The sequence below is a fragment of the Tachypleus tridentatus genome, chromosome 7, assembly GCF_004210375.1.
Source record: "Tachypleus tridentatus isolate NWPU-2018 chromosome 7, ASM421037v1, whole genome shotgun sequence".
Lineage (NCBI taxonomy): Eukaryota > Metazoa > Arthropoda > Merostomata > Xiphosura > Limulidae > Tachypleus > Tachypleus tridentatus.
In genome coordinates, this window is record NC_134831.1 from 186,247,977 (window position 1) to 186,272,258 (window position 24,282).

General features: G+C 34.6%; 1 protein-coding gene across 1 annotated transcript in view; it reads left to right on the top strand.

The window, feature by feature from the left end:
* LOC143257500 (uncharacterized) overlaps nucleotides 1-24,282 on the top strand; it is a 136,682-nt gene that overhangs the window by 69,031 nt on the left and 43,369 nt on the right. Inside the window, 9 exon segments of the mRNA XM_076516274.1 lie at nucleotides 1,483-1,554; nucleotides 3,822-3,881; nucleotides 5,557-5,673; nucleotides 5,969-6,031; nucleotides 10,460-10,549; nucleotides 17,945-18,082; nucleotides 20,156-20,209; nucleotides 21,348-21,473; nucleotides 23,161-23,244. Coding sequence (XP_076372389.1) covers nucleotides 1,483-1,554; nucleotides 3,822-3,881; nucleotides 5,557-5,673; nucleotides 5,969-6,031; nucleotides 10,460-10,549; nucleotides 17,945-18,082; nucleotides 20,156-20,209; nucleotides 21,348-21,473; nucleotides 23,161-23,244 — 804 coding nt within the window.

Sequence of the window (24,282 nt, forward strand, 5' to 3'; positions counted from 1 at the left end):
GATACACTACACCTGTTAGTGAGTGAGGGGGAAGCTGCTTTTGTGCTAATACACCACACCTGGTAGTGAGTGAGGGGAAGTTGCTTTTGTGCTGATACGCTACACCTGTTAGTGAGTGACAGGGAAGCTGCTTTTGTGCTAATACACCACACCTGGTAGTGAGTTAGGGGAAGTTGCTTTTGTGCTGATACACTACACCTGTTAGTGAGTGGGGGAAGTTGCTTTTGTTTTGATACACTACACCTGCTAGTGAGTGAGGGGGAAGTTGCTTTTGTGTTGATATACTACACCTGTTAGTGAGTGAGGGGGAAGTTGCTTTTGTGCTGATACACTACACCTGTTAGCGAGTGAGGGGGAAGTTGCTTTTGTGCTGATACACCACACCTGTTAGCGAGTGATGGGGAAGTTGCTTTTGTGCTGATACACCACATCTGTTAGTGAGTGAGGGGGAAGCTGCTTTTGTGCTAATACACCACACCTGGTAGGGAGTTAGGGGGAAGTTGCTTTTGTGTTGATACACCACATCTGTTAGTGAGTGAAGGGGAAGTTGCTTTTGTGTTGATACACCACACCTGGTAGTGAGTGATGGGGAAGTTGTTTTTGTGTTGATACAGCACACCTGTTAGTGAGTGAGGGGGAAGTTGTTTTTGTGCTGATACACTACACCTGTTAGTGAGTGAGGGGGAAGCTGCTTTTGTGCTAATACACCACACCTGGTAGTGAGTGAGGGGAAGTTGCTTTTGTGCTGATACACTACACCTGTTAGTGAGTGACAGGGAAGCTGCTTTTATGCTAATACACCACACCTGGTAGTGAGTTAGGGGAAGTTGCTTTTGTGCTGATACACTACACCTGTTAGTGAGTGAGGGGAAAGTTGCTTTTGTTTTGATACACTACACCTGCTAGTGAGTGAGGGGGAAGTTGCTTTTGTGTTGATATACTACACCTGTTAGTGAGTGAGGGGGAAGTTGCTTTTGTGCTGATACACTACACCTGTTAGTGAGTGAGGGGATGTTGCTTTTGTGCTGATACACTACACCTTTTAGTGAGTGAGGTGGAAGTTGCTTTTGTGCTGATACACTACACCTGTTAGTGAGTGAGGGGGATGTTGCTTTTGTGCTGATACACTACACCTTTTAGTGAGTGAGGGAAGTTGCTTTTGTGCTGATACGCTACACCTTTTAGTGAGTGAGGGGGAAGTTGCTTTTGTGTTTATTGGGTATTTTCATACGAATTTTGTTGAAATACAACTGCGGGTGGTTAAATATAATCTTGCATCATAATTACGTGTGTAACGTAGATTTGAGTTTTTCTTTCACTTATTTTCGTGGATATCATTACGTTTTTTACGTATTTTTTATATCTGTTAGTATTTGTTTTAACTCGTGAGCTAATCTAATGAAATATATTATAACCTCCACCTTCAGATGGTGTGCATCAGTTTGACTTTTGATTTATATTTTCTTTGCTTCTATTTTTTAGGCTCAACTTTTATCAAACCCTAAAGCTTTTCCTGTGGTAAGACGTGGAAAGAACGTGACACTTACACAAGAGGTAAGTCGCTTTCCCTCAGAAACTGTGCGACAAGTAAGATGTACTTGTTTTAGGAATTTTGGTTTAAGCTCTGAGTAATTTATTTGCAGTTTTTAAAGTAATCACTGGTAAAACAAAAGCGTTGGTTCAGTTCATGTAATTTTTATTCTAGAACAAGGAAAAATATATCTTCCAAGTTTTGTGGAATAACACCAAAGTTCAAAGTAATCAATTTAACTCAAACATTACTGTTTTGTACTAAAAACAGTACAAAAAGAAATTGTGGTTATTTGGACTTCAGAGTACAATATTTGAATATTATCTTAATACAAAATACAACAGTATTACCGTGTACAAAATACGAGAATAAACTATTTATATTTACATAAATTGGATAAAAATGACTCATTGGCTTTTGTGTCGTGTTTTTAATTAATTTTAGACTAGTACAAAATGCGGACCAATCAGTGAATCCATCTTGTCTCTAATACAGTTATGGTGGTAACTCTACAGGAGGTCCTGCATGGCCGGGTGGTTAAGGCACTCGACTCGTCGTCTGAGGGTCGGGGGTTCGAAACTCCATCACACAAAACATGCTCGCCCTTTTGGCCGTGGGGATGTTATAATGTTACGGTCAATCTCACTATTCGTTGGTAAAAGAGTAGGCTAAGAGTTGCCAGTGGGTAGTGATGCCTAGCTGCCTTCCCTCTAATCATACTCTGCTAAATTAGGGACGGTTAGCTTAGATAGACCTCGTATAGCTTTGCGCGAAATTCCAAACAAACCAAACTGTACCGGACAAAACCTACTCTGGTCTTTTAAGTACATTAATGAGATGCAGTTAACATTTTTGGGACTATTTGGCCCAAGGGCCCCGAATAAAATGGAACTGTGTACATGAGTGTTTTTATTTTATTGTTTCACCAACAAATATTTTTAATCGAGTAAAGTTTAAATACCCCATGTGAAACAGTTTTCAAATATTTTATTTTAAAACAACACGTTATAGCAAACAGTTTCTAAAATTCACGTTGAAGAATTTCTGAATGCCTGATTTTGAATATTTTCTAAACACCTCATGTTCATTGTCTACATATACACTGTTCCTAAATAGGCAAGAATAACTTAGGAAGAGGCTTAAAGGCTCATATGACTGTTGTTGTTTTGAATTAAGCACAAAGCTACACAATGGGCTATCTGTGCTCTGCCCACCACAGGTATCGAATCCCGGTTTTTAGCGTTGTAAGTCTGCAGACATGCCGCTGAGTCACTGGGAGCACTCACATGGCAGAAAAAGTACCGTTGATACTGAAATGGTAGACGTGCACGAAAAGTTAAAGGGTTATTAGGTGGCATAAAATATTACGTATTTCCACATGTATATTTTCAGTACTGTATATTCTTTATATGATACTGTATTTTTATACCTGTTTACAGATGCATACGTGTCTTATTGTCGCAGTTGCAGACCAGTATACTTCCCAATAATTGGAAAATATTATTGGATATATGATAATTTATTATGTTAGTGAATAGGAGTTGAACGTGTTTTTTTTTTATGTTTTTGTATTGTTTGACCTACAAAACTTGAGGAATGTAGTTTCAAATATATTTTAATAAACACGAGCTCTTTACAAGTGTTGAAAAATAATCTAATAATCTGTGATTTTATCATTCTAGTTCATATTGTCAACACACATTGTAACCCTAATTCTTATATCAGCAGGCATTCTGCCCCTTAACTTTCGTATAATTAACACCTCTTCTTACTTCAGCAGGCATTCTACCCCCTATATAATATTAGTTCTCTTGTATACTTACTCAGATTTTCAACAAACTTAAATTCTACGAATAAACATACATTTATATAGTTTACATCTGCGAATTAGGGTGATGAAAACTAAGGCATAATCGTTTATTTTAATTTTCAAAATTTTCTGACACAGCACACGTTTAGTGTATTCAAACTTTATGATACAGCATTGAGACAGTTGTAAATTAATTATACATGTCTAGTTAGGATATAACAGTGAGATAGGTAAGGATTAATTAATATGTATATGTTAGATCATAGCAATGACATAATGAAAGATTGATTAATAAAGGTACCTAGAGTATAGCCATGATATAGGCATAGATTTATCTATACTTAGCATATACCAATGAACTAGGCTTAGGTTAATGTTTGTATAACGTACTATATAATAAGAACCTGATAGTTTTATGGAATATTAAAAAAGTAATTTTTATGAACTTTGAGAAATTCAACAGTATTAATAATTTTACAGCAGAAGTCAACGACATCAAAAGATTCAACCCCAAAACCAAAATCACCAGGCCCTAAAAAGGTATATTTTTATAGTGATAGACCTTTTAATACATCACCTAATTTATTAATTTTTAAGGTTTTAGTGTTCATCGCCGCCAATTTTTTTAATACCTCTGCTATAATAATTGTATACAAAAAAAAACAAACCACAAAAACTGAAAACTCTATTTAAAGCTCAATGTTTGCTATTATTAAACCTTTTACACCCATTTACAAGCATATCTTCATCAAATTTCAAAGCGGACCACAATTCAAGAAACTTAATTTACAGATTAATTTGATTAGGAAGAATCTATCCAGTAAAACCACTGAAAAAAATGTTTTGAATTAGAGTCACAACAGTATAAAAACAAGTCAATGTTCCAATAACAAAAGTATTTTAAAGTCAGGGCTTAACGTGATAGACGTTTGATGTCAGTAAATTTTACCAAAATTAAGGAAACGTTGTTGTTATTGTCACAATGTATGTTTAAAAGCTGAAGTCGTTGTTTTAATGATTAGGCTAAGAATCAATATTTTTAAACAAGTGAAGTACTAATTTAGTGTGTTTAGTCATATGGAGGCTAATTAATTATTTATGACAGTATAATTCTAAGGGTGCAAATAAAGCGAAATATCAAACTTATAAATTGGATTTGAAACTTATTAAGCCTCCACTACATAAACAATTCTGAATAAAGCATGATTTATGTTGTTAACTCTTGATGTCAAAACGTCGAATACAAGTTAGTGTGTTTCTGTTGTGATTATTCGTGAATGTTATCAAAATTATGTTCGTGCTTGGTCATAACCTTATAAACAATAAGCAAAGTATATGTATGTGTATATGAAGTTGTATTTTCACAAAATACCTTTTATATATGCTCATTTTAATTTAGTATCCATTCGATTTGCTTAATATTTTTGATAAAATTTACGACAGTGAAGATTTATTTATTTTAGGGAAGACGCTACTTTGGGCAATTTGCGCTTTGTTCACTCCTGATAATCGAATCCTCGATTTTGAGCGTTGCTAAGTAAATTTACTGTTGATCGACTGGGTAATACGAAGGAAGAAGAGAACGCGTCTTGTAAATATTATTATTATTATTTTGTTTGTTTATTTTCAGATGGCCAACATTTAACCTCCTCGGTTGCACAGTTGTATGTCTATGGACTCACACCGCTAGAAACCCGGTTTCTAGAAAACATTAACCTATACTTGTTTCCTTCTTCAGGTTAAGTGGTTACAAAAGCCTACAACCGGTTTAACGGTGTTCATATGTCAGGATCGGTGCAAGTAAAATTAAACCTTACATTAGATCCGTCTTAATACACATAATATCGAATATCTCATCTTCAGTGGCACATTTCAGTTTCTCTCAACCGTTGCATAGTTAATGGGAAAGTTGCCAACTTTTTTGACTCGTCGGTTTTGGGTTTACATTGACTAACTTCTTTTAAGGGAAATGAGACATAAAGAATTTATAATTGTAATTTTTTAACAGTCATGACATTTTTATATGAGTCAACAGGAAACAAATTAGATATTTAGATATGTTAATTCCTTTAAATTCATTTATGAAGAAAAAACAGTACTGATTGTTAAATAATGATTAATTTCGATCCATTGATTTGCAACCGGATGGTCTAGTGTAATGTTATTTATACATGTTTTACAGTAAAAAATAATGCCACTTTTACGTATTTTACAGTCAACGACAGATACAATGTACAAGCGTCTTTATTCGGAACACCTACAACTACAACGGGCATTTTCCTTACTGCGCCATCTAGTGGCAGAGAACCAAGGCATACAAGGAACTACCAAAGTAGGAATTTATCACAGTGATATTTCTGTACATGTTGAGTAGTACTGTTAATACATATATACGTGTGGTTTGAAAACTAGTAGAAACGTTTTTAACTCTGAGATATGTATATATATAAGTTCAAGTTTAAAGAACGTTATGAAAGTTGTCTATCTTATTACAAACATTGTGCAACGTCTGCAGAAATAAAGAATGATACATGCTCCCCCCATCTTCTTTTCAGTCTGGTTTTGTGTTAATTGTCTTCTGTATTAAACACCCAATAATTATATTATTTATTTTCTTTCAAACCAAGATACTTTCCTGGGCTGAAGAAAAGCAGACACTAGAAAACAAAGCAGATGGTTTGAACAGGAAGGTATGTAATGTACTATTGACTTGTAGTTTAAACTACAGAAGCCATTCTTAGCATGACATATCCATTGAGAAACCAATTTTTTTTCCACTTGATTCATTACAGAGTTTTTGTTGTTCACATGACTGATTAGAGAAACCTTTTCTACTTGGCTTATTAGAGAACTCCTACTTTTTGTGTAACTTATTAGAAAAGCCCTATTTTACAGCTCAATTCACTAGAGAACTTTTGTTTTCCACTTGACTCATTAGAGAACTCCTCTTTTACATTTGACTCATTAGAGAACTCCTATTTATGGTGTGAGTCATCAAGGGACCCTTTTCAATTTGGCTTATTATAGAAACAGTGCTTTTCACATCACTTATTAAAAAACACTCTCTTACATCTGGATTCACGAGAGAGCCCTTATTTCCCTCTTGGCTCATTAAATAATTCTTACTTTCCACATGACTCATTAGAGAATCCCTCTTTTTGCTTTGACTTATTGTGGAATCCTTACTTTTAACTTAACTAATTAGAGAGCAAGTACTGTAGAACTTGACTCATTACAGAAGTTTTATTTCATGACTAATTAGAGAAACAAACACTACTTTACAACCGGACTTATTAGAAAGCTTTATTTTCCACATAGATCGTTGGAGAACATTTGTTTTCTATGTGACTGCTTAGAAAGTTCTATTTTCAACTTTACTCATTAGAAAATTCTATTTACCATGCAACTAATTATAGAAGCTCTGTTTTTGACTTGACTTATTAGAGAACTCTATTTACCAAATTACTTATTAGAGATACCCTATTTTCAACTTGACTTACTAACTAGAGAACTCTATTTCTCACATAACTAACTCGAGAAACCCAATTTCTCTGTTTTTGACTTGACTTATTAGAGAACTCTATTTACCAAATTACTTATTAGAGATACCCTATTTTCAACTTGACTTACTAACTAGAGAACTCTATTTCTCACATAACTAACTATAGAAACCCAATTTTTTCATTATTGATTAGATATACTCTATTTTTCTCACTATTAATTAGAGATACCCTATTTTTCTCACTATTAATTAGAGATACCCTGTTTTCTCAGTACTAATCAGAGATACCCTGTTTTCTCAGTACTAATCAGAGATACCCTGTTTTCTCAGTACTAATTAGAGATACCCTGTTTTCTCAGTACTAATTAGAGATACCCTTTTTTTGGCTTGACTCTTTAGAAACTTTTTTTGCATGACTTATGTTTAAGGTAAAACAGAAGTGAAAGAAACATACTTCATAGCGTCCAATGTTATAGGAATGTTGAAATAATATTAAATTAAGATAAAATTCACAAGCTACATATCTAACAGCATTAAATATTATAGAAATATGTAAACTGTTTCAGTTAAAATAAAAGTCACAAGCTACATATTTCACACAATTAAATGTCATGGGATGATATAAATAATAAATTAGATAAAATATTAAAACCAGTTTGGGAAAACATGAATGTCGAATGATAGAAAATGGTAAATTTTAAGTATATCTTTTTATGCTGTGTCAAACAAAATCTATGGATTCATTTATAATATTCTGGTAAAATTAAAGAATAAAATCTAATGTCCTATGTATTAGTAGTTATGGTGTTGGAGTATGGTTCAGTGAAATATCAAACTGTAAGTAAGTGGCTATGTCATTATGTCACTAAACAGGAAAAAAATTGGGACAAAACCTATATATGGGTACCTTGTCTTTGAGCAGCAAAATATGGACAAAATCAATGAGTTGATGTGTTGTCTTATCACTAAATAGAAAAATATGGGCAAAATATAATTGTGGATGTGTTGTTTTATTACTAAACAGAAAAATATGGACAAATTATATGACTAGATATGTTGTCTTATCATTAATTTGAACAATATGGACAAATTCTATGTGTGGAGATTTTTTCTTATCACTAAAAAGAAAAGTATGGACAAAGTCTGTATGTGAGGATATATTCTCATTTTTTTAACGTTACTAAAAATAAAATATGGACAAAATTTGTATGTTTAAGCATATATTATTGTGTAACTGAGCACCAAGATTTGTACAGAATGGTCATGTGTGGTTGTATGTAGATATGCAGTTGTTATGACATGCTACAAACTATTGAAATTGATATACAATCTATGTGTAAATTTTGGCAAAATGTGGCCACTGGTTAGTGTGTTCAGATGACAATTGAACTGACCAATTTTTTATCATTTGATACTGCAGAATATGCATGCTGAACAGTTCCATTTATTGGCATCTTATAAAAACAACAGCGAGCGATTTTCCTTTAACAATCAACTTAACATAGGCACAGCTGTACAATAACTGACACTGATAATCTCTGACCTGATACTTTAGCACACGTGCATTTAAAGTGTGTAATGGATGCAAAAAACTTGCTTATAAGGTATTAGTCTGTATATATATGCAACTATGAAGTTATGATATAAAACAACAAAATACCGACACTGTCTACGTACTTAATTATCATACCATGATATACAACAGAAAAATATTGACACTGTTTAAACTGTTTTGTGGAATAGCCTATTATTAACAATCTACAATTATGTGAAAAAGTTAGGACACCCTATGAAAGCCTGTGTATTTGTGTAACATTTTTGGATATATAGATATTTAATCTCAATTTCAACAATACTGAGAGATTATAGGAATATAACTAAACAATTAAAACTGAAGAAAATACTTTTCAAGATCTTCTGTAAATGTAATTCTACAAAATTGCATATTCTAACTGAGGAAAATGTTAGGGCACCCTACCCCCTAATAGCTAGTGTTACCCCCTTTGGCTGAAATAACTGCAGTGAGACACTTCTTGTAGCCATCTACCAGTCTCTGACATTGGTCTGAAGAAAGTTTTCCCCACTTCTTAATGCAGAATTCTGTCAGCTGTGAGATGTTTGAGGGGTTTCTTGCATGTACAGCACGTTTCAAGTCACCCCACAGCATCTCAATGAGCTTAAGATCTGGGCTTTGACTCGGCCATTCCAGGACCCTCCATTTCTTAGTTTTCAGGCAGTCTTTGGTGAATTGGGTCACTGTCGTGCTGCAGAGTCCAGTTCTGCTTCAGTTTTAATTTTCGTACAGATGGTCTCACATGATCCTCAAGCACCCTCTGATACACAGTAGAATTCATGGTGGATTCTATGATTATGAGCTGTCCAGGTCCTGCTGCAGGAAAGCAGCCCCAAACCATGACACTTCCACTTCCATGCTTCACAGTTGGTATGAGGTTGTTTTCCTGGAATGCTGTATTTGGTTTATGCCAAACATGTCCTCTGTTCTGGTGTCCAAATAATTCAGTTTTGGACTCATCTGTCCAAAGAACATTATTCCAAAAGTCCTAGTCTTTGTCTACATTCTCTTTGGCAAACTTCAGTCTGACCTTGATGTTTCTCTTAGAGAACAAAGGTTTCCTCCTTGCACACCTCCCATGCAAGTTAAACTTGTGCAGTCTCTTTCTGATTGTAGAGGCATGCACTTTCATATCAACAGTAGTCAGAGCCTGCTGTAGGTCTTGTGATGACATGTTAGGGTGTTTGGAGACCATTTTTAGTATCTTTCAGTCTGCTCTTGGGGTGAACTTGCTTGGACAACCAGACCTGGGGATGTTGGTAATTAGTTTGAAAGCCCTCCACTTGTTGATTATTTTCTGGACAGTAGAATGGCTGATTTCAAAATCTTTTGGGATCTTTTTAAATCCCTTACCAGACTCATAAGCTGCTACAATTTTCTTTCTGAAGGCCTCAGACAGCTCTTTTGCTCTCACCATGATGCTCACTCTCACTTCAACAGTCAGGAGCACACCAAGTTAAATGTCTGAAGTTTAAATTGGGTAAGCCTCATTCAAAATGCTGGGTAACGATCTTTTAATCATGTGCACCTGGTGTGATACAGCTGTGTGTGAGTTGAGCCATTTTAAGTGGGAATAAATGTGGGGGTGTCCTAACTTTTCCTTAGTTAGAATATGAATTTTTGTAGAATTACATTTACAGAAGATCTTGAAAGTCTTTTCTTCAGTTTTAATTGTTTAGTCATATTCCTATAATCTCTCAGTATTGTTAAAATTGAGATTAAATATCTGTATATCTAAAAATGTTACAAAAATACACAGGCTTTCATAGGGTGTCCTAACTTTTTCACATGACTGTATAATATTTAGCAGTGATGACAATCATTTCTGCTGTGAATAATTATAAATCATCTCATTTTGAACCATTTCAGAGCTATGGTAACAAAAAACAAAATTCATGCTAGTGTGCTTGGCTGGTATCCCGTATATAAAAGTTTCAGAAAAACTGATAAAGTGACCTGTGTAAAGAATAGTATGAGTATTATAATTGGATTATATGAACTGATTCCATAATTTCACGTTTTCAGTTATTTATGTTAACTTAGGTGACTCAACTATGTGAAGAGTTGAAAGAAGCTAAAGATCAGAATGAACTTTTGGAGTTTCGTGTCCTGGAGCTGGAACAGGCTAATAAGGTAGGTGAAACGCTTCTTACTAGTTTCTTAAATTCACAAACTTTAATGTAATTAATTATAATTTGGAACATTCTGCTTTGATGTTTTAAAGTGCTGTGTTAGTTTACTATATTCTATTATACTAATTAATTAAATTGATTTTGTCTTATGATTTAGCAAAAGATTAAAGAAATAAAATTCCTGGTTCAATCTGCAATTGGATTTTATTAATTTCAAGTACAGACTGTTGGGAAGCAAACAGTTATCTAGAGTAAAGAGAATAAGCAATAACCAAGACTTTGTGAAAGTAAACCATAATCTAGAATATCACTGAGTAAACAGTAATAAGACTGTTTGGGAGTATACAATAATGTAGTCTGTCAGGAAGTAAACAATAATGTAGACTGTCAAATAGTAAACGGTATTGTAGACTGTTAGGGAGTGAACAATAATGTAGACTGTCAGGAAGTAAACAATAATGTACACTGTCAGGAAGTAAACAATAATGTACACTGTCAAATAATAAACAGTATTGTAGACTGTCAGGAAGTAAACAGTAATGAAGACTGTCAGCAAGTAAATAATAATGTAGACTCTCAGGGAGTAAACAATATTGTAGACTGTCAGGAATTAAACAGTAATGTAGACTGTCAGGAAGTAAACTATAATCTAAACTGTCAAAAAGTAAACAATAATGTAGACTGTCAGGAAGTAAACAGTATTGTAAACTGTTAGGGAGTAAACAGTAATGTAGACTGTCAGGAAGTAAACAGTAATGTAGACTGTGAAATAGTAAACAGTATTGTAGACTGTCAGGAAGTAAACAATAATGAAAACTCTCAGGAATTAAACAGTAATGTAGACTGTCAGGAAGTAAACAGTATTGTGGACTGTTAGGGAGTAAATAATATTGTAGACTGTCAGGGAGTAAACAATAATGTAGACTGTCAGGAATTAAATAGTAATGTAGTCTGTCAGGAAGTAAACAATAATGAAGACTGTCAGGAAGTAAACAGTATTGTAGACTGTTAGGGAGTAAACAATAATGTAGACTGTCAGGAAGTAAACAATAATGTAGACTGTCAGGAATTAAATAGTAATGTAGTCTGTCAGTAAACAATAATGAAGACTGTCAGGAATTAAACAGTAATGTAGACTGTCAGGAAGTAAACAGTATTGTGGACTGATGGGAGTAAATAATATTGTAGACTGTCAGAAAGTAAACAATAATGTAGACTGTCAAGTAGTAAACAGTATTGTAGACTTTCAGGAAGTAAACAATAATGTGGACTGTCAGGAAGTAAACAATAATGTAGACTGTCAGGGAGTAAACAGTAATGTAGACTGTTAGGGAGTAAACAGTATTGTAGACTGTTAGGGAGTAAATAATAATGTTGACTTTCAGGAATTAAACAGTAATGAAGACTGTCAGGGAGTAAACAGTGATGAAGAGTGTCAGGGAGTAAACAGTATTGTAGACTGTTTGGGAGTAAATAATAATGTAGACTGTCAGGAAGTAAACAATAATGTAGACTGTCAGGAAGTAAACAGTATTGTGGACTGTTAGGGAATAAATAATATTGTAGACTGTCAGAAAGTAAACAATAATGTAGACTGTCAAGTAGTAAACAGTATTGTAGACTGTCAGGAAGTAAACAATAATGTTGACTGTCAGGAATTAAATAGTAATGTAGTCTGTCAGTTAGTAAACAATAATGAAGACTGTCAGGAATTAAACAGTAATATAGACTGTCAGGAAGTAAACAGTATTGTGGACTGATGGGAGTAAATAATATTGTAGACTGTCAGAAAGTAAACAATAATGTAGACTGTCAAGTAGTAAACAGTATTGTAGACTTTCAGGAAGTAAACAATAATGTGGACTGTCAGGAAGTAAACAATAATGTAGACTGTCAGGGAGTAAACAGTAATGTAGACTGTTAGGGAGTAAACAGTATTGTAGACTGTTAGGAAATAAATAATATTGTAGACTGTCAGAAAGTAAACAATAATGTAGACTGTCAAGTAGTAAACAGTATTGTAGACTGTCAGGAAGTAAACAATAATGTAGACTGTCAGGAATTAAATAGTAATGTAGTCTGTTAGGAAGTAAACAATAATGTAGATTCTCAGGGATTAAACAATATTGTAGACTGTCAGGAAGTAAACAATAATATAAACTGTCAAAAAGTAAACAATAATGTAGACTGTCAGGAAGTAAACAGTATTGTAGACTGTCAGGAATTAAATAATAATGTAGACTGCCAAGAAGTAAACAATATTGTAGACTGCCAAGAAGTAAACAATGTTGTAGACTGTCAGAAAGTAAACAATGTTGTAGACTGTCAGGAAGTGAACAGCAATGTAGACTGTGAGGGAGTAAATAATAATGTAGACTGTCAGGGAGTAAACAATAATGAAGACTGTCAAGAAGTAAACAATGTTGTAGATTGTCAGGAAGTAAACAGTAATGTAGACTGTCAGGAAGTAAACAGTAATGTAGACTGTCAGGAAGTAAACAGTATTGTAGGCTGTCAGGAATTAAATAATAATGTAGACTGCTAAAGTCAAAAGTAAACAATAATGTAGACTGTCAGGAAGTAAACAATATTGTAGACTGCCAGGAATTAAAAGTAAACAATGTAAACAATATTGTAGACTGCCAAGAAGTAAACAATGTTGTAGACTGTCAGGAAGTAAACAATGTTGTAGACTGTCAGGAAGTAAACAATGTTGTAGACTGTCAGGAAGTAAACAATGTTGTAGACTGTGAGGGAGTAAATAATAATGTAGACTGTCAGGGAGTAAACAACAATGAAGACTGTCAGGAAGTAAACAGTATTGTAGACTGTTAGGAGTAAATAATAATTTAGACTGCCAAGAAGTAAACAATGTTGTAGACTGTCAGGAAGTAAACAGTATTGTAGACTGTTAGGGAGTAAATAATAATGTAGACTGTCAGAAAGTAAACAATAATGTAGACTGTTAAGTAGTAAACAGTATTGTAGACTGTCAGGAAGTAAACAATAATGTGGACTGTCAGGAAATAAACAATAATGTAGACTGTCAGGGAGTAAACAGTGATGAAGAGTGTCAGGGAGTAAACAGTATTGTAGACTGTTTGGGAGTAAATAATAATGTTGACTGGCAGGGAATAAACAATAATGGAGACTGTCAGGGAGTAAACAGTATTGTAGACTGTTAGGGAGTAAACAGTATTGTAGACTGTTAGGAAATAAATAATATTGTAGACTGTCAGAAAGTAAACAATAATGTAGACTGTCAAGTAGTAAACAGTATTGTAGACTGTCAGGAAGTAAACAATAATGTAGACTGTCAGGAATTAAATAGTAATGTAGTCTGTTAGGAAGTAAACAATAATGTAGATTCTCAGGGATTAAACAATATTGTAGACTGTCAGGAAGTAAACAATAATATAAACTGTCAAAAAGTAAACAATAATGTAGACTGTCAGGAAGTAAACAGTATTGTAGACTGTCAGGAATTAAATAATAATGTAGACTGCCAAGAAGTAAACAATATTGTAGACTGCCAAGAAGTAAACAATGTTGTAGACTGTCAGAAAGTAAACAATGTTGTAGACTGTCAGGAAGTGAACAGCAATGTAGACTGTGAGGGAGTAAATAATAATGTAGACTGTCAGGGAGTAAACAATAATGAAGACTGTCAAGAAGTAAACAATGTTGTAGATTGTCAGGAAGTAAACAGTAATGTAGACTGTCAGGAAGTAAACAGTAATGTAGACTGTCAGGAAGTAAACAGTATTGTAGGCTGTCAGGAATTAAATAATAATGTAGACTGCCAAGAAGTAAACAATATTGTAGACTGCCAAGAAGTAAACAATATTGTAGACTGCCAAGAAGTAAACAATGTTGTAGACTGTCAGGAAGTAAACAATGTTGTAGACTGTCAGGAAGTAAACAATGTTGTAGACTGTCAGGAAGTAAACAATGTTGTAGACTGTGAGGGAGTAAATAATAATGTAGACTGTCAGGGAGTAAACAACAATGAAGACTGTCAGGAAGTAAACAGTATTGTAGACTGTTAGGAGTAAATAATAATTTAGACTGCCAAGAAGTAAACAATGTTGTAGACTGTCAGGAAGTAAACAGTATTGTAGACTGTTAGGGAGTAAATAATAATGTAGACTGTCAGAAAGTAAACAATAATGTAGACTGTTAAGTAGTAAACAGTATTGTAGACTGTCAGGAAGTAAACAATAATGTGGACTGTCAGGAAATAAACAATAATGTAGACTGTCAGGGAGTAAACAGTGATGAAGAGTGTCAGGGAGTAAACAGTATTGTAGACTGTTTGGGAGTAAATAATAATGTTGACTGGCAGGGAATAAACAATAATGGAGACTGTCAGGGAGTAAACAGTGATGAAGAGTGTCAGGTAGTAAACAGTATTGTAGACTGTTTGGGAGTAAATAATAATGTTGACTGGCAGGAATAAACAATAATGGAGACTGTCAGGGAGTAAACAGTGATGAAGAGTGTCAGGTAGTAAACAGTATTGTAGACTGTTTGGGAGTAAATAATAATGTTGACTGGCAGGGAGTAAACAATAATGTAGACTGTCAGGGAGTAAACAATGATGTAGACTGTCAGGAAGTAAAGGTATTGTAGACTGTCAGGGAGTAAACAGTGATGAAGAGTGTCAGGGAGTAAACAGTATTGTAGACTGTTTGGGAGTAAATAATATTGTAGACTGGCAGGAAGTAAACAGTATTTTAGACTGTTAGGGAGTAAACAATAATGTAGATTCTCAGGGAGTAAACAATATTGTAGACTGTCAGGAATTAAACAGTAATGTAGACTGTCAGGAAGTAAACAATAATCTAAACTGTCAAAAAGTAAACAATAATGTAGACTGTCAGGAAGTAAACAGTATTGTAGGCTGTCAGGAATTAAATAATAATGTAGACTGCCAAGAAGTAAACAATATTGTAGACTGCCAAGAAGTAAACAATGTTGTAGACTGTCAGGAAGTAAACAATGTTGTAGACTGTCAGGAAGTAAACAATGTTGTAGACTGTCAGGAAGTAAACAATGTTGTAGACTGTGAGGGAGTAAATAATAATGTAGACTGTCAGGGAGTAAACAACAATGAAGACTGTCAGGAAGTAAACAGTATTGTAGACTGTTAGGAGTAAATAATAATTTAGACTGCCAAGAAGTAAACAATGTTGTAGACTGTCAGGAAGTAAACAGTATTGTAGACTGTTAGGGAGTAAATAATAATGTAGACTGTCAGAAAGTAAACAATAATGTAGACTGTCAAGTAGTAAACAGTATTGTAGACTGTCAGGAAGTAAACAATAATGTGGACTGTCAGGAAATAAACAATAATGTAGACTGTCAGGGAGTAAACAGTGATGAAGAGTGTCAGGGAGTAAACAGTATTGTAGACTGTTTGGGAGTAAATAATAATGTTGACTGGCAGGGAATAAACAATAATGGAGACTGTCAGGGAGTAAACAGTGATGAAGAGTGTCAGGTAGTAAACAGTATTGTAGACTGTTTGGGAGTAAATAATATTGTAGAGTGGCAGGGAGTAAACAATAATGTAGACTGTCAGGAAGTAAAGGTATTGTAGACTGTCAGGGAGTAAACAGTGATGAAGAGTGTTAGGGAGTAAACAGTATTGTAGACTGTTTGGGAGTAAATAATATTGTAGACTGGCAGGAAGTAAACAGTATTTTAGACTGTTAGGGAGTAAACAATAATGTAGATTCTCAGGGAGTAAACAATATTGTAGACTGTCAGGAATTAAACAGTAATTTAGACTGTCAGGAAGTAAACAATAATCTAAACTGTCAAAAAGTAAACAATAATGTAGACTGTCAGGAAGTAAACAGTATTGTAGACTGTCAGGAATTAAATAATAATGTAGACTGCCAAGAAGTAAACAATATTGTAGACTGCCAAGAAGTAAACAATGTTGTAGACTGTCAGGAAGTAAACAATGTTGTAGACTGTCAGGAAGTAAACAATGTTGTAGACTGCCAGGAAGTAAACAATGTTGTAGACTGTCAGGAAGTAAACAATGTTGTAGACTGTGAGGGAGTAAATAATAATGTAGACTGTCAGGGAGTAAACAACAATGAAGACTGTCAGGAAGTAACCAGTATTGTAGACTGTTAGGAGTAAATAATAATTTAGACTGCCAAGAAGTAAACAATGTTGTAGACTGTCAGGAAGTAAACAGTATTGTAGACTGTTAGGGAGTAAATAATAATGTAGACTGTCAGAAAGTAAACAATAATGTAGACTGTCAAGTAGTAAACAGTATTGTAGACTGTCAGGAAGTAAACAATAATGTGGACTGTCAGGAAATAAACAATAATGTAGACTGTCAGGGAGTAAACAGTGATGAAGAGTGTCAGGGAGTAAAAAGTATTGTAGACTGTTTGGGAGTAAATAATAATGTTGACTGGCAGGGAATAAACAATAATGGAGCCTGTCAGGGAGTAAACAGTGATGAAGAGTGTCAGGGAGTAAACAGTATTGTAGACTGTTTGGGAGTAAATAATATTGTAGACTGGCAGGAAGTAAACAGTATTTTAGACTGTTAGGGAGTAAACAATAATGTAGATTCTCAGGGAGTAAACAATATTGTAGACTGTCAGGAATTAAACAGTAATGTAGACTGTCAAAAAGTAAACAATAATGTAGGCTGTCAGGAATTAAATAATAATGTAGACTGCCAAGAAGTAAACAATATTGTAGACTGCCAAGAAGTAAACAATGTTGTAGACTGTTAGGAAGTAAACAATAATGTAGACTGTCAGGGAGTAAACAATAATGTAGACTGTCAGGGAGTAAACAGTAATATGTATTGGTCATAACTTTGATAAAGTGACAAGTCAGGTTATCAGTTCTATGTATATCATTTAATATGAATGTTTTTCTTTGTTGTACGTGATGTTTTTGATCCAATTTTGCTTCATTGTTCGCTTTACATTCTAGTTTTGCTTTGCCCCATAAACTAGGTTTTATTATATACTTAGACTCTCCATAAGAGCAGTCATCTGACAGACTGCCAGAACCTTTCAGTCTATGTAAGGACCACTGCCAAACCTACAAACGTATTTGAATTCGCTGCAGTTTGTTTCACAAAAATAGCACAGCCTTCAGTTGGATTTTCACTGTGCTGTATTTGTTGGTATCAGTTGAATCTACAGAGAGGAGATACTGAGTTGAATATACAGAGCTTTATGTTTCTTAACTTCATAACGAAAGTTGAAATTTTGTCTGCGTTTAACACAGTAGAGATTCTTTAGCCATGAATTATTTTTTTCTATTGGCCTAAGGTTAAGGTTTTTATTGGTTACATTTATTAAGTATAATATTACTTCTATTAAGATTAAGTGTTCTGATGCGTTCCTAGATAATAGAAAATAGACCTCTCTCCGAGAAAGGAGTAAATACAGAGTCATCCGGTGAAAATATGGAGAAGATTATTCAATGTGGCAGTGGTTCATATTTTGATGACGTCATCAAGAAGTATAAGGAAATCGAAATAAAGGTGAGGTTAATTTTAGTTATATGTTAATTTATTATGCTGATATTACATACTTTGGTGTGCTTTGAGATAAACATTCGATTTTCATGTGTGAAAATGTTAATGAAAAATGTTACTTTAGACCGTGACTTTCTACTAGTGTGTTTTTCCCAGCCACGTGGTGCGATTGTTCCTCAAATTTGTAACAGGGTTGGATGTTAAATGTGTGAATCCAGAATTTGAAAAATAACATTCGGTGAGTATAAAGATTCCGCGTAGTTGTGTCGTCAGCTGATTACGTCATTGGAAGCACGAGTTGCATGATTTTATTACTTTGCATTCCAGTACGGTCGGTTTTGAATTACATGTAGTTGAGATACAGTTTGGTTTAAAAACAACAACCAGAATGTGTTTATAAATATTTATTTTTTCCTGTATATTTTGGGCTTAAGCATTTCTTGAAGTTATCCTAACTTGTAGGAGAATTTATTTTACAATGTCTTATTACAAAGTTGTTTTGTATATTTGTCCGAATGAAAGTGTAAAACTTTGACACTACAAATTATAGCTTATTATCATCGAGCTGTTTATAAAAGACATACACCATGGTAACCACAATTCCGATTGTCAGTAGTTACTGAGTGACATATCAAAACATAAGACGTTGTAATCAGTTAACTACCGCTTCTTAACCATCTAAGAATTTACTTTATTATTTACACTTTTAATGGAATTTCATGCCTCATTATAACTGATAAAATCGGATATTTAAAGGTAAGCCTTTTGAAAAGGGACTTGTAGCAAAAAATAAAAACAAATTCTGGAATCATATTTTTTGCACACTGCTGAGTTAACATTGGGATGAATGTGGATAATAGGGTTTATAATGAGTATTTTCTAGGTGCAACTGTGGGAAGATGATAGGTGATCATTAAGAAAGAAACCGTGACTCTGGTGTTGTTTAAATTTACAGATCTTAAAGTCTGAAAGTATTAAAGTATAGGACAGAAACATCGGTGTAAAATATTCAGCATTACACAATATTCATGTCTTGTAAAACATAATCGTTATACTAAACATGTTGTTTCTTAACCATTAAGCCTAATGTATCACATTGCTTGGAGTCCAGGGATATGGTTACTGTGCCCTGACCCTTTTAAGTTAACTTAAGAGACACTAACTCTTTTTGCATTTAGCAGACCGAAGTCTAATTTTGTAATTATGTACGTGCACCAGTGAAACGGAGAATATATCACAGAACGTTAATATAAGGTAGTACAAAAATCAAACATAAAACGTGTTAACTTAAGGTCAGTTTTCTTTGTTTGTAACAAATATATATTATATATATTCTTCTTTGTATGAAATAAACACAACTTATTATTTTGTTACTACGGTAATTTCTGTTGTGCTGTGTTTCGTATATTCACGAAAATCTACCAAAGGGCTCAATATCTGTACCAATAGACCTTAAGTTTATAATTGCTAGACAAGAGGGAAGTCTGCCAGTCAACGACACCCACCGCCAACTTTTTGGCTACTCTTGCCTGTCTGAATAATGAGATGTGACCAACACCCATGTAACCCACTCACGACCCCAAAAGTCTGAAACGTCATGTTTCTTTGCTTCAGTAATACGAAGTAAACACTGGATCCACAGTTTCACACGCTAGCCACTCTGGTACGTTTGGCCCAAAGCTTTTCGAACGGTTTTTACCTTGTTATGTTCGTTTTAACGTATCGAAAATTAAGTGTGTTTTTTTTGTTGGATTTTGGAATTTCGCACAAAGCTACTCGAGGGCTATCTGTGCTAGCCGTCCCTAATTTAGTAGTGTAAGACTAGAGGGAAGGCAGCTAGTCATCACCACCCACCGCCAACTCTTGGGCTACTCTTTTACCAACGAATAGTGGGATTGACCGTCACATTATACACCCCCACGGCTGGGAGGGCGAGCATGTTTAGCGCGACGCGGGCGCGAACCCGCGACCCTCGGATTACGAGTCGCACGCCTTACGCGCTTGGCCATGCCAGGCCCTGATATACTGTACGAAAAATATTTATATATATATTAATTATCTGCTCTATCTTTATTGCAGGCGGAGGCATTTAACGGATTGAGCGAAAAACTAAAGAGTGTATATTATAAAGGGGTAGGTGAACGTTCACTATTCATTTCTTTATATTATATACCCGCATAATAGTAGATATATTAGATAAACGTAATATTCCGAAAATTGTTTATTCTTAAAGTCTATGTTATAGGGAAATCCACTTGAATCTTAGTTTTCCATAGGTCCACGGGTTCGCTAGTATTAATATAATGTCGAGATTATAAAGTTTATTACAAATACATTAATATAGAGTCAAGTTCAGAGAGTTTGGTACAAGTTTGTTAATATAGAGTGTAGTTTAGATAGTTTGGTACAAGTTTGTTAATATAGAGTCAGGTTTAGAGAGTTTGGTACAAGTTTGTTAACATAGAGCCAAGTTTAGAGAGATTGGTACAAGTGTTTTAATACAGAGTCCAGTTTAGAGAGTTTGGTACAAGTTTGTTAACATAGAGCCAAGTTTAGAGAGATTGGTACAAGTGTTTTAATACAGAGTCCAGTTTAGAGAGTTTGGTACAAGTTTGTTAACATAGAGTCAAGTTTAGAGAGTTTGGTACAAGTGTTTTAATACAGAGTCAAGTTCAGAGAGTTTGGTACAAGTTTGTTAACATAGAGTCAAGTTTAGAGAGTTTGGTACAAGTTTGTTAATATAGTGTTTGGTTTAGTACAAATATGTTAATGTTGTCCTTGATTGTGATCTAGATACTTTTGTTCTAGTTTAACGGTATTTAGATCTATGTAGATGGAGGAGGGTTAGTTGAAAACGTGAGTTCTTTCTCAGCACTGTTGTGTTGGGTGCACTGATTGAATGTTAAACTGATGTGTTGGGTGCACTGATTGAATGTTAAACATTAACATAAACGTTGAATACTTAAAGTGTGTAGCATGATACTTAATATCTCTCTTATGTGAAACGTTCATCATTCACTTTGGGATACATTTACTATTTGTAGTCCATATATACCAACGTTGTCTCATTTGGTACTTCACACTGTATGTATTGACATAAATACAATATTAATACACTATTTTATAAACCACAAAATGATATATTATGTACGTCCACCAATAGATGGCTAATTACTAAAGCTGGAAATTTCGTTTACGTATGCCACGCTGATACAGTGTTATGTGTTGTCCCTTTAAAAACCTGTGATTATTCTGTTTGAATTTCGCGCAGGTTCTAAGTTCCGACGAAAGGTCAGTCTTAGCCCAGACCATTGGCTTTCTCGAGACATGCCATACACATATGAAGGAAACGGTTGCAGCTTTGGAGGAGAAAATAAACAATTTGGAAGGGGAAAAGGTCAGTTAGTAAAACATTCAGTGATTTGTTGAACCTAACACTTAAATGGCCATTTGTGCAAGGTAGAGACAGTATATAGTATTGTATACGGCTTGGGAACGGTTTGATATTTAACAACGTTTAAGCCTTCTTTTTGGTTTTAAGAAGTTGAAATGGTGTCTATATGATAACACTTGGTGTGTGTGTATATATAAATATTAGTTTGTTATAACCAAAAACAAGCTGAAACAAAAAAATAAAAAAACGTTAAATTAACTGAAAGGATCCCAGAATACAAGGTATAATGTAGGGTATAAAATGTACCCTAGATTTTGGAGGTGGCTGAAAAAGTAGGACCTACATTGCGGTGGGGTACACTATCTTCCAGTTTTAACCTCCATTTGCTAGTCTCACATAAATATAAAATAAAGGAACAGCAATAGAAATAATAGATATAAAAATAGAAATAAGGAGAGTGAAATGTGTGTGCTCACAACGTTCCACATCACTCTTTACTACTGCCTGCAGGTAGCTTTGGAAAGGCGACTGTTTTTCAAAGTAAAGAAGAAGAAATAATAATTGAAAAATAAAGTACTACTATACTAAAGTACACACCCAACATGCTCGCTCTTTCAGCCGATGGGGCTATAGTGTAAGACTAGAAAGAAGGCAGCTAGTCATCACCACCAACCACCAACTCTTGGGATACTCTTTTACCAACGTATAGTGAGATTGACTGAAACAATATAATGCCCCAAGGCTGAAAGAGCAAGCGTATTTAATGTGACGTGGATTCGAATCCGCGACTCTCAGATCACGAGTCGAGTGCCCTTATCCACCTGGCCATGCCGGGCCTTTTGTTTCTGGCATATTTTTGAGAGTCTATGCAATGGTCGTGTTGTCATCCTAATTGTTGTATTTCTTTTATTTGTTTTTTTTTTTTATATTTAAAATCGCCATTTCTGAATCCCGACTACAGGTCTGTGTTTGTATTAATTATTTTGTGCTAAGTTTACTTAAGGAAACAGTTTTCATGATACACCGCACAAAGCAATTAGAGATTAACCGGAATTTGTAACAACAGCTGTGACAGAGTAAAGCGGCCATTAGGAAATAAAGGTGGCAAGTCCGATCTATTCCGACCGTTTGGAAACCTATATATCATCTGCTATAAAATCTTCCTAGCTCTTCACCATTCTTACACATTCTGTAGTTGAGGTCTTCGTCTATTCCTCTACATTGGTCAGGCGCTTTATATTTGGCCTTTCTCTTTTGGGTCTACTTTCCACGACCTAGTGAAGGAAAAATAAATTGGTGATTGAAGTTGGGGGAGGGGCTTACAAGTGGTCTTAGTTCAAATACTATAAATTCAAATTATCCATTAACGTTTGAGAGCGTAATGGTCAGGATCCTAAATTTGGACAGTTTTAAACGGCTTGTTCTTCTCAGTATTTGTGATTTCTTTTGGATTATAATCTAGTCTGGATTACAACATTGTAAGGGTTTCGTATACAGCGTAGATTTATCATAAAAAGAAATACGACTTGTTACTCTAACTTATACCTTTTTTAAATTTATCTGTCATATCTTTTATATTGTCAATATTTCTTTTTGCTAATGATATCTGCCACTAACATGCGCAATTTAGTGAAGTAATATCATGAGATGTCGAAAAGTGTTTACTTATTTGTACGTCATCATGTTTCAGAAACAGATGCTTACATTTCGTCCACCAGAGGACCTCGTTGAAGACTACGAAAGGTGTAAAATGCAGCTGGAAGAAACGCAAAAGGTTAATATTCACTTATATGAAGAAGAAATTCTGGAAAAGTGACAAGCTGAGCTAAATTAGAGTTTAAGTAACAGAGTATTTCCGAGAATAAAATTACACGAATTTTTTTTCTTAAACGTCAGTTAACGATTCTAAAAGCAAAATAGCAAGCATACGTTCTACTATCGAATAGTATTAGAGCTTTAAATGGGTACAAGCAACGATGCAGCTTAGAAGATAAAAATCCAAACAATTATTTACAAAGAATTCGAAATCTAAGTCCACAGATCAAAATCTGAAATACACGCATAAACGTGCCTCAGACGTTATGAAACCTTTTCTGATCACCAATCTTGACATTAAAATTAACAATATGGAACATTTCGTTTGGAGAAACAATTTGGTTTGGTTTGAATTTCACGCAAAGCTACACGAGGGCTATCTGCGCTAGCCGTCCCAAATTTAGTAGTGTAAGACTAGAGGGAAGGCAGCTAGTCATCATCACCCACCGCCAACTCTTGGGCTACTCTTTTACCAACAAAGAGTGGGATTAACCGTCACATTACAACGCCCCCACGATTGAAAGGGCGAGTTTGGTGTGACGGGGATTCGAACCCGCGGGTTACAAGTCGAGTGCTTTAACCACCTGGCCATGCCGGGCCCTGGAGAAACGACCTGTGTTTAGATTTCAAGGAGAATCGCTGAGTTATGAGATGGATTCCGCGTCTAATTTTTAAGATGGATCGTTTTGTTAGAAGAAGCACACCGTGTTTATTTTTCAAATTGGATCATTTCGTTCCAATGTACTCGATGTACAGTTTAAAAGATGGATCGTTTAATTAGGAGATGTATTTCGTGTTTAGGACAAGCTATTGATGTTTATATTTCCAGATAAGATGTTTCATTACGGAAAACGCTTGATGATTGGTTTTCAGCTTATTTTTCGTGCATGGTTATAAGCATTTAGTTTCAATGTGCGTAGTTTTACCAGTGTATAATACCCTCTCGCCTTGAAATATACTAATATACAACCCAGAAAGAAAATTAGTATTTTCACAA